The 17657-nt window shown below is 42.9% G+C and overlaps 1 protein-coding gene and 1 long non-coding RNA gene across 2 annotated transcripts; one reads left to right on the top strand and one right to left on the bottom strand.

The window, feature by feature from the left end:
- Positions 1 to 112: 112 nt before the first annotated feature.
- On the top strand, positions 113 to 4910 carry ftcd (formimidoyltransferase cyclodeaminase). Its single transcript, XM_047355807.1, has 14 exons — positions 113 to 258; positions 672 to 855; positions 926 to 1054; positions 1189 to 1277; positions 1355 to 1534; positions 2807 to 2944; positions 3019 to 3150; positions 3228 to 3289; positions 3373 to 3499; positions 3575 to 3736; positions 4173 to 4216; positions 4343 to 4481; positions 4623 to 4718; positions 4792 to 4910. The coding sequence occupies exons 1-14, from the start codon at positions 205 to 207 to the stop codon at positions 4873 to 4875; spliced, it is 1620 nt and encodes a 539-aa protein (XP_047211763.1). The 5' UTR covers positions 113 to 204; the 3' UTR covers positions 4876 to 4910.
- Positions 4911 to 10363: 5453 nt separating this feature from the next.
- LOC124861813 lies at positions 10364 to 16397 on the bottom strand. The gene is made up of 3 exons (XR_007036757.1): positions 16054 to 16397; positions 12932 to 13041; positions 10364 to 12817 (listed from the first exon to the last, which is right to left on the bottom strand). It is a non-coding gene; the product is annotated as an uncharacterized LOC124861813 (long non-coding RNA).
- Positions 16398 to 17657: the final 1260 nt, after the last annotated feature.

Below are 17657 nucleotides of genomic sequence, written 5' to 3' on the forward strand. Positions count from 1 at the left end.
TGGAACCTAAAAATAACCAAAGTGCATCTTCATGGATGCTCCGTGGCGCCACCTTCAGGGCAGCCTGCAGGGGGCACCAGCAAGCCCCCAGAGTTGTGCAATCACAGTTACGTGGCCTCCACAGTTAATGACTGACCTGCTGGTGGATGTGTCAGAGTGGGGGTGAGGCTGAAGTCTGCTTGTCCCCTGCAGTCTGCAGACACCATGGCTCAGCTAGTGGAGTGTGTTCCTAACTTCTCCGAGGGTCGAGACAAACAGGTAGGACTCCTGGAAGCTCCATGTTCTCCATGTTCTTCTGTTCCAAGCAGCATCCAGTCTGAAGTTCAGAGCAGAACCTGTGTCTTGTTGTCATGTTTATCAGATGCAGTGGTTCTGCTCCCAGACATCAGTTAAACCCAGATTACCTGAAAATGATCTGATTCCAGTGATCACGAGGTTCTGATTGAAAGTCCTTGTTGTGCAGAATCTGAATAGTGCTTTAAGTCTGTAGATGAAGCTGCATTGGGTTGAAGCTCCTGTAACGCAGTCAGAACAATCATTAAACACATCCTGTGTAATCCTTAACTGACTGTGGTTAACCGTCAGAGTCCGTTTGGGTTCAGCTGCAGGTTCTAACAAGATTTGAGCTGATCTGAGCTCCTAAAACCTGCTGCTTTTTTTGCTCTGCTCAGGTGATTGATGCCATCTCTGCAGCCATCGCAGAGACCCCGGGCTGCAGCCTGCTGGACGTTGACCCAGGGGCCTCCACCAACCGGACCGTATACACCTTCGTGGGTCCTCCAGAGGCGGTGGTGGAGGGGGCGCTGAACTCAGCCCAGCGGGCCTTCAGCCTAATCAACATGAGCAAACACTCAGGTCAGTGTGAGTCTGCAGCTGTTCTCCACACTCAGAGCAAACCGCTGGTACCGCTCTGCTTCTGCTGTAGGTGAACATCCACGGACCGGAGCGCTGGACGTCTGTCCCTTCATCCCTGTCCAGAACGTCAGCATGGACGAATGCGTCCACTGTGCCAACGAGTTTGGACGAAGACTGGCAGAGATGCTGAATGTTCCTGGTGAGGGTCACTGCTGCAGGAACCTGAGGTTCAGCAGAACAGTAACATTAGAAACTATCAGAAAATGTTGGAACAGGTAGAAAACAGAATAATTTCCATGTTTTACAGTAAAGATGTTTTAAATGCATCCTCAGTGTATCTTTATGGAGAAGCAGCCCGGTCCGAATCGAGGAGGAGTCTGCCATCGGTCCGATCTGGAGAGTACGAAGCTTTACCTGAGAAGGTGAGGTTGTTCATCATGTCCTTCCTGTGAAGACTCACAGATCCATCAGCTTCCTTCTTCTTCTTCTTCTCCTACAGCTGAAACGTGAGGAGTGGGCCCCTGACTTTGGCCCCGCCCTCTTCGTACCATCATGGGGCGCCACGGTAACCGGAGCTCGCAAGTTCCTGATCGCGTACAACATGAATCTGATCGGCACCAAGGAACAGGCCCATCGTATCGCCCTGGACATCCGCGAGCAGGGCCGAGGGAAGGACCAGGTGCATGCTGGGAGTCTGAGTCACTGTATATACAGATATGTTGATTGATTGATTAATTTAGAATCTGATTTGGTTCATTTGCCTCTAAATTGTCCTTGTTTAGTTTTAGTAGACGTCTACAGTGTCACTGTCAGACATCATATCAGTGTTACAGAAGGAAATAAATCTGAGCTCCAATAAGCTGCCATAAGGAAGACGAGAGATTTATTTGATCTCTCAGTTAATATTAACAGAAAGAATTAAAGTTCAATAAAGATTGTTGAGGGGGAATCTCAAAACACTGATTACTATCTGTTTCTTATCGTTAATTAACTTAAGTAACAAGATAAAGTACTGGCAACGAGACAAATATCTCTAATCCTAAACTAAGACATAACCCAAAAGTTCTGAAGAGTCAGTTGGACTCTCGGGTTTCAGGAAGAAGGGTTGTTTCAGGGTCAACTGAGGACTTTTAGGACTTTTATCTTCTCTAAGAAGAACGTTTAGGATGGGAAATATGAGAAGGTTACAAAGCAGCAGATAATCTGCCAACATTAACACCAGAATCTGCCCAGAACCACCAACAAGTCCCATTTGAGTCTGACACGGGCCACTGTCTTCAGCTCAGATGGATCACCCCAGATATGCATTGTTTCCTGGTCTCAGCGAGGACCAGCACTGCCTCTGGTGGTGACTTTGATAAGGTTCAGATGTCTGGAGTTTCTTCTCCATCTTGTTAAGGTAAAAAAGGGCTGAAGACCGGTCCTGGTGACTTGGTTGGGTCTGGTTCTGTTGGTTTGCTCTGAGGTTTGGACTGAAACTGAACCCAAACGCTCTCATATAAAACCGACTCACATGGGGCTGGCAGCCAATCAGGAGCAGATGTTAATCAACATAAAGAGGCGACATCAAGCCATCTGAAGTTAACCAGTCAGAAAGGTCTTCCTCTGTGATGTGAGCGATGTGAGACATTACCAACAAGAAGAAACCTTCTGAGCTTCCATTTTCAACATATTACTGATTATTTGCACCAGATAAATATTCAGATTGTGTGTTAATGGTCATAATTTCTGCAATATTTATATCAAAATGACATAAAATAGTCGGGTTTCATGATTTTGTTTCCTAGAAGAGAGTGAAGAAAGCTGCAGAGGCTTTTATATTACCAGAAACAACAACAGATGGTCCAATAAAAACAGTTTCTGGTCTCAATTTGTTGTTCTGGTAAAACGTCCGTAAATGTATGAATGTTTATCAGGATACTCGTCTTACTTTCTATCTCCCTCTGAGCAGCCAGGACTCCTCAAGAAGGTTCAGGGGATGGGCTGGTACCTGGAGGAGGCCAACCTTGCTCAGGTGTCCACCAACATCATGGACTTTGAGGTGACGCCGCTCCACGCTGTATACGAGGAGATCTGCAGGGACGCTGAGGTCTGGGCTCCTGAAGTCTCCAACAAGCCTACATGTCCATCAGCTTCTCTCTGACAGATGTTTGTTGTGTTCAGGAGCTGAAGCTGCCCGTGGTCGGCTCTCAGATCGTTGGTTTGATCCCTCTGAAGGCTCTGCTGGACTCTGCTGACTTCTACATCAAAAGAGACCAGCTCTTCATCATCGAAGAGGAGCACAAAGTCCGCCTGGTCAGTAGACGAGTCTTTGAGAAGATCCACCAACAGGTGTTAGTTCTGCATCTGAACCCTTCCTTGTTTGTCTGCAGGTGATCAGTAAACTGGGCCTGGATTCACTCGGCCCGTTCCATCCAAAGGAGAGAATCATAGAGTGAGTTTATTCCTCCTGAAGCTCCAAAGGCAGATAGAAAATCACTAAGCTCTGTTAAATGTGGGCGTGTCTTACCTGCACAGGTACATGGTGAAGTCACAGGAAGAGGGCGGGCTTATATCTCTGTCTCTGCAGCAGTTTGTTCACAGCGTTGGAGCTCGAACTGCAGCTCCAGGTGGAGGATCCGTTTCTGCAGCCATCGCCGCTCTGGTGGGTTTTCAGAGACTGTCCAGCAGAGGGAGCCACCTTCCTGTTCTAAGCTCTGCAATGTCTTCATTCCTGTAGGGGGCAGCACTAGGCGCCATGGTGGGACAGATGACCTACGGAAAGAGACAGTTTGACAACCTGGACGGCGTGATGAGGAGGCTGATTCCTCAGTTTCATCAGGCCATGAATGAGCTGCTGCACATGGTGGATGCTGACTCCTCCGCCTTCAACAACTACATGGTGAGGACAACTCCTGCTATCTATCTATCTATCTATCTATCTATCTATCTATCTATCTATCTATCTATCTATCTATCTATCTATCTATCTATCTATCTATCTATCTATCTATCTATCTATCTATCTATCTATCTATCTATCTATCTATCTATCTATCTATCTATCTATCTATCTATCTACCTACCTACCTACCTACCTACCTACCTACCTACCTACCTACCTACCTACCTACCTACCTACCTACCTACCTACCTACCTACCTACCTACCTACCTACCTACCTACCTACCTACCTACCTACCTACCTACCTACCTACCTACCTACCTACCTACCTACAGACACAACAGCGACACCTAGAGGCAGTATGATGCATTACTGCGTTTAGTTTCTGAGAAGCTGTAGTTTCACCCCTGAGATGATCATGTCTGGGTTGCAGGTGGCGCTGAAAATGCCAAAGAAGACTGCAGAGGAAATAAAAAGGTGAAGGCTCTGTCCTGGCTTTGACACCAGTTGTATCTGAAACATCTCTGCCTGTTTCTAATCTTCTAAGGCTGCTGTTGAAACATGGGGTCATTTTTTTGGAGCCTGTTTTGTTTCTGCTTTCAGAAGAGAAGCTGCAATGCAGGAAGGTCTGAAGCAGGCTGTGGGTGTCCCGTTGGCTTTGGCTGAGAAGATCAGCGTCCTCTGGTCATCTCTTAAACAGATGGTCCTGTATGGAAATATTGGCTGCAAGTCGGACGCTCAGGTGCGACTTTGGTCCTTTGCTCTATAATAAACACGTCAGTTTGCATCTACTTGTCCAACTACTTTCTAAAGGATTGTCTCAGATCATAAATGCTATCAGAGTTCGGCTCACAACTCAAATCTTACACTCTGTGTTTCTCAGGTTGCAGCTAAAGCCCTGGAAACAGCCGTTTATGGAGCCTACTATAATGTCCTGATCAACCTCAAAGACATCTCAGACGAAGCCTTCAAAGTGGCCGTAAGTCAGCCTGTAACCTTTAAGCTTTTCATTTAGCCTGGTCAGAAATAACTGTCTTCTGTTGCTGCTTCAGACGCAGAGAAGAGTTTCTGAGCTGCTGCAGGAAGCCAAAGACAGTGTGACCACCATCCTGGATGCTGCTGAGAAGAGAACCTGAGAAGATGTAAAGAATAAAATAATAATTCATAAAAAGTGTTGATTTGTTCTTTAACTGCTAGGATTCAGCGTCCTCTGCTCACGTCTCAGCACCCGCTGCCTGGACTTTCTACAGTTTCACTAAAGGACGGTAGCTAGTCGTCTAGGGTGAGATGGTCATGGAGGACTCACTGTCTGCTGAAGCTCTTCTGTGTTAGTTTGTCATGGTTTGGTTTGGAAGAGAATCACACATCCTCCACCATGGTTAACAGTGGGTATGAGGTTAGAGTCCACAGGTTTATGTTTGTGAAGGTCTGACATCACTTCCAGACCACCAGGTGTGACCATGGAGAGTGTAACACGTTCTCAGTTATGGTGGGTTCACCACAGAGTTGTTATAGACCTCCAAAAATAAGGTTTTTATGGTGGCATAATGAAGTTATAAAATTATTGACAGTGAAAAGAACTGAGCTAAGAACTGAACCCTGGGGCACACCCTTGGAAGCAGGAGGAAATAAAGACTCAACATTTCTTATGTGAACAGATTTTTTCCGGACCTAAAGATGGTACCTGACCCGTGTCAGAAGGTTTGTTCAGACGTTTAAAGAGGAAACTGATTTCCACTGCAGCCGTTGGACGTCTCAGGTGGTCAAACTCTGGTTGAAATGATGAGGAGTTCTATCTGAAGTCATGCTTAGTTTTGAAGATTAAAAAGGTGAATCTGACCAGGCCAACAGCTGAACGTGACCCATTGAAGGGTTGAGATGTCAGAATGTTTGGGTTCAGTTCTTCACCAGGAAATTCCTAGAAAAAGGATCCTTCAGTCCTTTATCAGGTCTGTTCACACTAACCTTAACCTCAGACCTGGACTTTAAAGTCAGTCAGCTTTAGATGGACAGCAGCTGTCAGGACAGAGATCAGAGAGCAGCAGTAGAAAGCTTTCAGATCCTCCTCAAAACCATCTGAGTAGCTCCAGCTGTTGGTTCTGAGCTTGTGGACTTGTAGGTTATGGGACCAAAGCTGCAGGAGACCAGTTTTATAATTAAGAATTATTGTTTCACCAAACTGTGAGAAGCATGAGAACCACACAGAGCTTTGACTGAGCTGTTGGCTGACAGGGATAGACTGAAAGATCTCACCCAAAGAGGTTGTCAGTTTAAATCCCGTTTAGGGTCAGCTTAGTTCAAATGGACCATGTGGGTTACTTGAAAGGAACAGATTCTGACTGAAGGTGTAAAGAGCTGTAGATCAAGGTTTTGGTTAGGATGAACTGTGTGGGCTTCATCTAAAACCACCGATGTTTAACCAGCAAACTGGAGAAAGGACAAACAGGGTATGAAACACGGAGAACATCAGGGCCCGTATTCATAAAGACTGCTACAATTGAAAGAAGCTCCTAGTGACATCATTTCCCCTCGGTCGGATAAAAGTTATTCAGGAAGCATCTGAGGCCTTCAGAGAGCTCCTAACGTGAGGAGATGTTCAGAGCAGTGATCCTAAGAGTGTCTGAAGCAGAGAAGATGGAGGAAAGACTGAGAGAAAGGAGAGATCTTCTCCTCCAATGAACAACAGTGAATGAATAAAACGCTACCAGCTCCATGGTGCAGAGATCCACCTCCTAAACAGTCGAGTCAATGAGAACAGAAACTTCTAGAACAATCATACAGATCCTTCTCAAAATATTAGCATATTATGATAAAGTTCATTATTTTCCGGAAAATAATGAACTTTATCATAATATGCTAATATTTTGAGAAGGATCTGTACAATCTGTGCAGCATCCCAACTCAGTTAACTTCTGCCACAGCTAATCTGTCCACTAGAGGGAGCACAGAAACGTCAACAGGTTCTACTTCACAGTATAACGGGAAAGAAATGAAACATTGGCATATATTATGTTGCTGTAACTTATTAACTTTAATCACTCTTTCATTATTTTCTAAATGGAAATTAACTTGACATTAGTTAGTAAAACTAATTCACCTTAGTTGATAAACCACCTGCTGTCAGTTTCAGCCACTCATGACTCATCACTGGTGTCTTTAAGACACAGCAGCAATGTACCTGGTTGGACAGCTCAAGCTGTTTGCTCAGAATTCCAAGACGTCTAGGATCAAAACTAAGAAGCTCCATTTTATTTGTAAAAACTGAACGATTTCAGATGAGTGGCAGGAACCAGATGAGCAAAGGAAGCACTTTGCTCAATGTGCAAGAAACCATCATAGAAAAGTAAATCCCTGCATGGCACCCACCACCAACAGATTGAAGATGCTGCTGATATTTAGTAGTCCTGTCAATGGCTCGAGTGGGCTCAACTGAAGGACAAGACAGAGACAGCAGAAGGACCGGCGCTCAGCAAGGGAGGAGATTTCCAAATGGAAAACCTGAATCAGACATGACTTGTCCTGGGTCATATCACTTATATTCCTTCAGCCTGGCATTAGACAGCTGGTTGCCTGGCAGAGTGGTTAGAGGTTCTATTTTGTTGACCTAAAGATTTGGGGTTCAATGTGTTCTTTCATTGAGAAGCCTCTTCTGACTTGTCTTTCTCAAGTTTCCATGTGGACTTTGCCTTGACAACACAAGAAGGTGGGACTGTTGACAAACTTGGAGAATTAACAGCCTGAGGTGAGATTGCATTACTTGTACCAGCTAGATCTCTCTGCTTGTTGACTGGTTGGTTGGTAGTTTGGTTAGAAGCGCTGCGCTGTGGACCCGATGATCCTGGGTTCAAACCCTGCAGCCTTCCAGTCCTTCATTGAGGGACATCTTCTGAATCAATTGGGCAGGGAGTCTTACCATCACCAAGGAGAGCTTACAGATCTTGAGGAAATACATCTGAGACGCTGCGGCGAGGGGGAGCCATGACGACAGACAGGGTAGGGATGAATGAACATCCCTACTATGTTTTTAGAGGTCTTTCTGGATGCCGGACATAGGACCATCTTAATCTAATAATGTACTCTCTGAAACTTGGTATAGTAGGTATAGTAGGTTCCAGATGCCCCCTAGTGGCTTACCTTCTACATGGACAAGAGTAGTTTAGGGTTTGTGGCTAGATCTTGTTGTATTTCATGGACATCCCTACCAACTGCAGTTCCATGTTGTATTTCTGTATATAAGTGGACCCTGTACCATGGTCACAGTACAAGAGTATTTGGGGTTAGTGGTTTCCCATCAACATCAACTGCAGTCCTGCTCTGCTGGGACAGAGCTATGTTGTAAGTGGACCCTGGTCATGGTACACGAGTAGTTTGGACATGGATGACTGAGACTGTTAGGACCATCTGAATCCAAAAATCTACCATATGCCCCCTAGTGTACCAGACCAACACACCAAACATATGTCACAAGTGTGTTGGTCTGGTACACTAGGGGGCATATGGTAGATTTTTGGATTCAGATGGTCCTAACAGTCTCAGTCATCCATGTCCAAACTACTCGTGTACCATGACCAGGGTCCACTTACAACATAGCTCTGTCCCAGCAGAGCAGGACTGCAGTTGATGTTGATGGGAAACCACTAACCCCAAATACTCTTGTACTGTGACCATGGTACAGGGTCCACTTATATACAGAAATACAACATGGAACTGCAGTTGGTAGGGATGTCCATGAAATACAACAAGATCTAGCCACAAACCCTAAACTACTCTTGTCCATGTAGAAGGTAAGCCACTAGGGGGCATCTGGAACCATAACCCTACCTACTATACCAAGTTTCAGAGAGTACATTATTAGATTAAGATGGTCCTATGTCCGGCATCCAGAAAGACCTCTAAAAACATAGTAGGGATGTTCATTCATCCCTACCCTGTCTGTCGTCATGGCTCCCCCTCGCCGCAGCGTCTCAGATGTATTTCCTCAAGATCTGTAAGCTCTCCTTGGTGATGGTAAGACTCTCTGCCCAATTGATTCAGAAGATGTCCCTCAATGAAGGACTGGAAGGCTGCAGGGTTTGAACCCAGGATCATCGGGTCCACAGCGCAGCGCTTCTAACCAAACTACCAACCAACCAGTCAACAAGCAGAGAGATCTAGCTGGTACATATATACATGTTAAATGTTACACTGATGCATGACCAGAGACAATCTTGTAATAATCCTCAGGAAACATAAAATAGGCCGATCTGAAAACATTATTTGTTTTAATTGATACAGAAGAACCCTGCTAGGTGCATCTCTACAGGAAAACACCTCCTATATCAAACACTTGGGAGCAGCTATGAAGGTTCACTACAAACTGTGTTGCTAAGACAATAGCAGTTATCTTATTCATTTCAGCCACAACATGAGAAAAACCCTGAATAATGACACTATGAGCAACTGATATAAAATCCTACGGTTGAGGCTTTCTTATGGCATTGGGATATCCTTGGCAGCTTCTTAACTTCTGGGAACGCTTTGCAAGATTTAGTTATGTGGACCATTGGGTCACTTGTTAGGTCAGGCATCGGCTCGGTTCATCCCTTAAACAAACTCCACAGGGTTGAGGTCAGTCTAGTTTTTCCACTCCAAGATCATTCATCCAGAAGGTTTTGGCTTCCTGGAACAAGAAAGGACCGTCCACAAACTGTCCATGAAGTTTTTAGGAGCATGACATTTTCCAACACGTCTATGTATGATCCTACATATAGAGAGCTGGGACAAAACGTGTTCTACATAGTGATTATCAGGACTAACCTGCTTACAAAGCTACACAGAATAAAGATTTTATTTCTGGATCCACACTTTTAAGATTTTCTTTACATTATTGACAGGTTATGCTTTGAAGGTCCATGTTCCTCTATTAGTCCTGAGCAAGACATCACGGATTTAATCGCACCCAAAACAACTAAAATATATGAAATAAAGAATAAAGTATATAAATAAATTCCTGGCTGGTCCATGTCAGGATCTCTTCCAGAAAAATTGGCTGAACCAAGTTCTTTCCACCGGTTCTATCAGCTCTGTCAGATACTCTAGATACGCCTCTTTAAATCATGCAACAGTAGGATGGACGATCTCCTTGAGGACCAGACTACTGCCTTTCATGAGCTTTGACACATGGACCCAACGGGTCAGAACAACAGAGTATCTCACACTGTTGGTGTTGGAATAATTGAATAAAGATTTGTCTTATATTGTTCTTATTCTTTAACTTGATTATTTGATTATCTAACTTTTCATGATGTATGTGTGAGAAAGGATGTGATGAGTTGTCTGCAGGTAAAGATCATAAATGGAGCTGAGCTTGCTAGGAGGAAGCGGTCCAGTTGAGGAGGTCTGATTGCGCTAACCAGAAGATGCACTGATCCTGGAAGATGGAGAGACTGTGGAAGTGTGTTGTTAAAAGATAAAGGAGTTTATGACCTGTCCACGATGCAGCTGTTGTTTCCCATCCTTTAGAGAACAATGTTTTTGTAACTAGGGACCCCCAAAGATAATAAAAAGAGAGGTGCGGACAGATGCTGTTCAGAGCGATGCGAGATCTGTAACTGAACACATCTTGACCGTTCTCCTCGTCTCGAGTATATCATTAATTCTTTGTCTCTCTCTTTTTTTTGTGATGTTATAAGTATTTTAGGTTGTTTAAACCTGACAGTTGGACTTTCCTCCCAGTTGTGGATGACATCAAAATTGTGCAGCTGGGGCTCCTCGTTATGTCTTCCAAGGACTGATTTAGTCATATTTATTCATTAAATTCAGAACTGTGATTGGCTGTTCACTCAGAGAACCACCAATCACTTCTCGGGCTCAGTCCACAGGATCTTTGCGAACCTGCAGAGTCTCAACGTTAGGTGGGAAAAGTTCAACCAAGCTGAAAAGAGTTTAGCATTTAGCACAGGAAGGGAGTGTTGCCAGGGAAACAGACTGGCAGCATGGGACTACTTGGGATTGAAGCACCACCGAAGAACCAGGAAGAGCCAATCAGGTCTGTGGTAACAGCTGGAGAATCAAATGGGTGGACACCATGGTTGTCTGAGGGTATGTGAGGGAAGGGCTCCATGATCAAGGTGTGTTCAGACTAGCACAGATGCTAAAACCAGTTTGAATTTAGATTTTCGTTAAATCCTCCTTTCTTTCCAAAAACAGCACCACAGCTTCCTTGTTGATATGAATCGTATGAGAGACGCACTGACCTGGGGTCAGCCATCGACTCCAGCAGGCTCCGCCCTGAAAGGAGGGGGTCAGACCATCAGTAACACTTTGTTGAAGGTCAGTGAGGTCAGATTCCACCACAGGTTGGTCTCGGCCCGTTAGTGAAAGACTTGGAGCTCATCAAAGATAAATCATGAAGACGCCAATAGAAACACGTGAAAAGCTGAAGAGCATTTATTTGTCCTTTGATAACTGAGAAAAGTTTCGATTTTGAAAAGTTAAACCGTTGCCGCTATACCTTTTAAAATGTTCTAGCATCTTTTGACTCTGATCAGCATCTTAGCTGCTCCTAGGACTCCACTGGACAACATCTCAGAGGGTTTATTTGTAGAACCTGCTGCAGCCACTTCTCCAGTTTACAGCTCCAGGTGTACCGATGACCACTGGCACCGCTGAGGACTGGACTCTCCACAACCTCTCCATTTCCTCTCTGAGCCCCTGGTATCTCTTCAGCTTCTGGTGTTCATTCTTCTTGATGTATCTGCCGCTTGGAGTTGCTACATGACTGAGGGGACCTCTGACCTTTACTCAGACCAGATGTACCACCTGGGTATGCTGATTGAAGTTCGCTTTAGCTCCCAGTATCTTGCACCCAGCTGGAAGGTACTGGACTGCCTTAGGGGCATCTTCCCACAGTCTGGATCTGGAGTTCTGTCTGGTTTGGAAGACTCTGGCCTTTCTTTCTCTGTTCCTGTGCTGCCATGATCCAAGCCCCTGAGTTGTTCTTGAGTCCAGATCAGCCGTATCTTCAATCTTTTGGAGGTACACGCCATGCAGGGGCTTTTGCTCATTGGGTTTCTGTTGCCTGAGACATCTTTGTGGTGTATTCCAGGATCTTAGTCTCAGGGTGCTGGACTTTGGGTGAAACCCTCCATGCCTTGTGTGGAGGTTCCTTGTCCTGACACTGGTGGCTTCTATCTCCTCCTATGTCCATGTTAGCACTCCTGCGTGGTATCTGATAACCGGAAGGGTGAAGGTATAGATGGTTTTACCATTCAGCTTGATTTCACACGTACTTGTGGCCAAATCAAGGTTGCAGATGGTCTTTACAAGGTATTTGTAGCGGTCTTCAACGTCTGCAATGTGACCTTTTGGTGGTTCCAGCCCTTTGGTAGAAATCACCTTGACCCCCTTGGATACCATCTAGTCTGAATGACATTCAAGTGTCCTTGCTGCATTTAGGTGGATCAATGGATCGATGTCTCCCTCACTGGCATGCAGCTTGTTGTCATCCATGCAGAGAAGATGACTGATGGTGGCTCCATCGCTCTTTGTGATGATCTGACTGAACGGATTCAGAGCTATCCAGAACATTAGCAGAGACAGAGCATCACCTTGGTTTATGCCACCATGATTGTAGCTCAAATTAGCTCCCAGAGTTGTCTTCTAGATCCCCCTGAGCTCTCGTTGAAGGTTCTAAGTGATGATTGTTCTACAGCTTCATGTCTGCGGCGTGGGTCCAGGCAGAGTTTGGTTTATCTGATGTTGCCACCAGACTCTTTCTGGACCCTGCTCTAAACAGACTCATGTCCATTCAGCTGTGCTGCTCTGGTCCCGGACAGGAGTCCCACGTAATGCAGTATCTGCAAACCTCTGGCCTGCAGCACACATTTCAGCATTTAGGACCAGAGGAGGCGCTCCATCCATCGTCCTGTAGGCGTTGTGTGAATCTGGGAACTCCTTCTTAAAGATCTCATCAGCAAAACAAGCAAAGAAAGGCTGAACCTCCATGTATGATGCATCGGTTTATTGTAGAAGATGCATGTTTGCTGTTCTGTCGGGTCAAGAGACGAATACCTGCAGATCTTCTTGGTGTTGTGGAGACTGAAAGGAAATAAAAATGTATTTATAAAGAGACCTCATTTAACATTTTAGGTTTGTAAAGGAACATTCTGAATTCACAATCTTAAAATGAGAATAATCAAAACATTTTGTCACCTTTTGGTAGGACATTTTTCTCCAAGTCACTGGTGAAGTTCCTAGCTGGGCGGGAGCGTCCGACTATAAAGGCTCTCTTCCCATCAGAGGCAAGGCCCACTCCGAAAGTTCTTAATTAAAGAAATATTATTTTAATTAATAAAAGCAGCTAATTAAACACAGTTGAGAATTAGTCATCTAGGTTATTTTATTCAGAAAATCATTCTTTAAAATGTTATTTTATTAAATGTTTTATCTGATCTTACATTGTGAATGGTGGTCTAAAGGTTTGCTGATTATTGTCTAAGTTGGTTCCAAGACTAACTTAACTTCATTTCCAGATTCTTCAAGATAATCCTTGGTTCTCAAACATAAACATTACATGGTAAATTAACCACCTTTGATTCACTTGTTTATATTGTAAATAGCCCATTAGTCCTCCTCATTCGTTCATTCTGCTTGGTAGTTTACTTAGATTGTTCTAGGATACTAAAGAGTTTAATTGAAATATGTTTGAATTGACTTATTTTTGTTAATAAATTCTTGTATTTTAAGAAATTGTGTGAATTCATTTCGTGTGTGTTCAGAGTTTTGCTGTTCAATAATGTCAGAGCTTGGCTCATCCCTTTCTATTTTGTCCTAATACCATCACCTTACTGGGCTGGTATTCACTGGACAACCCTTAACAGACCCAAATATTATTTGATAAAATATTAAATAATATATTCATAATCACAACTAACTGAGAGAAACAAACTTCATGCATCATCTGAGCTTCAGAAGGAAAAGATGCCAAATCCAGCTTGGTCTCTTCTGACAAAGAGCTGAAGCACTTCTCTGTTTTAAACCAAACCAACATGCCTCCCTCTGGTACCAACAGAACTTTGTGGAGACATTTCACTGAAGGATATCTTTCTAACTTCAGTACTAATTCCAGGATGATGATTTTTTCTCCAGTTCCAAACCTTTCTTGATGAAAACTGCATTAATGAAACGTTTCAGTCTGGCTTCAGTCCTGAAACCGCTTTTCTAAGAAACTAATGACCTGAACCTTTTGCTCTTGGTGACTTCACAGCCAGGTTCTGCCTTTGAGACCGTGGACCGTGACCATCAGGGCTGGACCTGTGGTATCAGGGGAACAGTTCTACAGTCCTTCGAGTTTTATTTTCCAACAAGAGCGTCAAAGTAAATGTGGAGTTCCTCAAGGTTCCATCATTGGTCCCGTTTTTTTCCTCAGTATTTATTCTTTTCATTTTGCTGATGACATAAACTAACAATATTAAGGCCATTTTATTTGGGACATCAGACTTCTGATGTTTTTGTTGGGTCCGTCTCGCTGTATATTTCCTGACAAGAAGTTTAAATTCACTTTATTTCATACAGCGTGTTGCTACGGTAAAGCCTTGTTTTGCCTAAAGACAGTGAAGGACTGATCCATGCTGTCTAAACATATTTAGATGATTCCTGGTGAGTGGGCTTAGACCAATCATCTCTTCATTCCTTGCAGTTGGTAGTAAACACTGCTTGTCGTCTTACCAACAGCAGAAACAGGAGGATATAACCAGCGCTGGCATCACTCTGATGGATTCTGTTTGTTAGAGGACTGACTTCTAGATTTTATTGCTGGTTTCTAAGTTTGTGGCAGTCTGGGTCATAGAAGACCTGTAAAATCATGAACAAGAACCATGAGTTACTGGGTCCAAACATAACACCAGAGGTGATGGTGGCTTCATTTTCTTTCATGTTTTCAATATATTGCTGTTTATTTGACCCAGTTGTAGCAATGTTGGTCCTTATTGCTTCTACTGGTTAACTTTTATTGCAGTGTTGCTTTAAAGAGCTGCATAAATAAAGCTCACTCTGGCAGGATGCAACGACACTGAGTCAAACAGCTAGGAGAACATTTATTTCAGGAGAACATTTTTCTGGTCTACATTTGATGGGAAGGATTCAGCCTAATTTAAAAAAAACTTTTTACATCATGTTACATTTCCAGACAGCAGAGGGGATCCTTAACAGGTTCTTTCTAGATAATCTGCTTTTCTTTAAACAGTTTTATGCTTTCAGTCTTTAAAAATGTTCTAATAGACGATGACTTCGGTATTCAGAGGCGGTTGGATCTCCTGCATAATACTGAGCTGTGAAGCTCAGAGCAGAAGGCTCTGGAGGAACAAAGGAGGTATTCTGTTACAACAAGGCCTCCTTTAATGTAGAAACTAGTTTCACCATCCACCCTAAAATGCTTTGTCAGCCTGGCTGGTAAAACATCTGAGGACCATTCCTCCAACTTTCAACAATTACGTTTTTGAGAGAAGAACTTCCTGCAGTTCTTTAATTGTGGAGTTCCACAGGGTTCAGTACTTGGGCCAATTCTCTGTACTATATATATGCTTCCAATAGGTCAAATTATCAGGCAGCATGGGATAAATGTTCACTGTTATGCTGATGATACTCAGCTTTACTTATCCATAAATCCTGATGAGTCCAACCAGTTAGACTACAGGATGTCTGGAAGACATAATTAAGGGACGTTCCTGTCAGTGATTATTTAATCACTTTATTAATGGATGTACTGGATGCATTCGGCACATATTTCTTATCAGAAGATGCTGTCTAGACCAATAATATTGTAAACAAACTAAGAATATTATCCATTTTTCTTCCTTTGATGAACCCAGTTGTTGGTTATATATTCAAGGTGTCTATATTGAAAAACAACAAATCTCATACATGAGAAGATGTTTAATAAGCCTGAATAAAAAATAAAAATAAGCCTACATACCATCCAGACTTCTCTAGAAACTGAAAATAATCTACAGCTTATGTTCAGGAGTTAAGAGCACTGTTCATAAATAATATGTCAATATATTTTATGCAGGATTTAAAACATTTTTGACATCAGGCCATTAAATGTTTGTCAGGTTTCCATATAATCAGAGGCATTAATTATCCTAGAGTAACATAACCTTGGTTTCATTTCTAACTTCTTCTGATGCTTTTTCAGATGAATTCATTCGTTTTAACATGCAGTTGTTTTAGAAAAACTGCTAGCATCCCAACATTAATCAAAGAATGAATTCATTTCTGCTTTTTAAATAATAAAGAAATGACTTTAGGAGTAAAAAGTTCAGACATTAACTCACTTGTCCTCCAGCACCAGTGAAAGAAAAGCCTCGAGTCCCTCATCAGTCCTCTGAGTCTCCAAGCTGCCATCACTCTGAATCCTTTCAATCCATGCAGATATTAATCTGTAGGAGGTCAAAGATCTGCTGCACCTTTATATGACTGATCAATAATTAACCTGCAGGAGGCCCCTGACTGGACTCCCACGCCATCAGGACGTCACCACCCAGAACACATTGAAGGCTCTCAGGACTCCCATGGAGGTTCTCAGGAACCAGTTTGTCCAGCCAGAACATGCAGATGCAGCTACAGCTACCTTTACCTGCAGGGGAAACAGGAAGAGCAAAGCTGCTCAGCACCAACACCTGAGAGCTCCTTCCTGGATCAGTCAGCCATCTTTGATATTTGTAGATGTGAGCAGTTTGTCTCTGATATCAGAGCGAGACAAAGATCATGTCTGAAAACATGAGATTTATTCTGATTTTATTTAACTCTGCGGGGTCTGGAGTGCTCTGCCTCCTGCCCAGTGGAGTATCTTGAGTAGGAACCAGATGCCAGACAACAAATGCTTTAAATGGACTTTATTTAACACATATGTTAATAATTTAACAAGCTTTTCACATTCACTGGATAAATACATAGTTCATATGTATTTCTATGTATACATACATAGAATATATGAGAATAATAAACTTGGATCGACGCCGCCATTGTGTAGTTTTTTTCCAACAATCATAAACTATAATGTGAGCCAAAAGAACTACATGACCCACAAGCCAACAGTGCTTCTGATCGATGTTTTCCACCTGCGTTCAGGATGGAGGAACAAAAGCAGGTGGAGAACTGGACGTGGTAAAATTGGATTTGTAACGTAAAGTCAGAAATAAAGACTTATTTATTAAACTCATAGAGCTGACAGGAAAGTCACAAATATGACTGAACTTCAGGAGAGTTGATGTTAACACGCAGTCTGCTGCTTATAAAATGTGTTTAGTTGTAATCAAGTTCATCAGTGATTAAAGGACACTTGTTAGACAGATTCTGGATTAAATCAGTCCTGCATCTCTTCATTCATCAAACCAAAAGTACCATAAAGTCTCATCTGACCAACAAAACTGGTCCATGTGCTCTAAAGATTTAAGAGCCTTTGTCACAGTAGAGAGGAAAGGTACGGAGCCCGAGAAGGGACATTTATTTCTTTTGTGTTCGCTCGCAAAAGTTGTTAATCGCCTTGAGAAAGATTTGTATTTTGGAGCAACAGCACAGATGATAAACTTCTCATAAAACAAACACAGATATGTGATTAATATGATTTATTTATCATATGCAGGTTAACATGCTGTAAACAATGTGATTAAATGTTTAGGATAAGAAGAACCGTTCAAATCACGATAAAATCAAAAACACTAATAGTCTACAAAAAAAATTACCCATCATGCAGCAGTAATAAGGAAATAAAGTGTCACAGATGTGGTTTCATGTAGTTTTATTGTTCAGTAGTTTGTTTGACAGCTTGTGGATAAAAACTGATTGAAGATCATTTTATTTAAGTTTTCAAAATAAAACTCAATAAATCTCAAAAAATGGGTGTAATGTTTGTTTCATTTTAGCAGTTATCTGGTTT

This window comes from Girardinichthys multiradiatus, chromosome 24 (assembly GCF_021462225.1).
Source record: "Girardinichthys multiradiatus isolate DD_20200921_A chromosome 24, DD_fGirMul_XY1, whole genome shotgun sequence".
NCBI lineage: Eukaryota > Metazoa > Chordata > Actinopteri > Cyprinodontiformes > Goodeidae > Girardinichthys > Girardinichthys multiradiatus.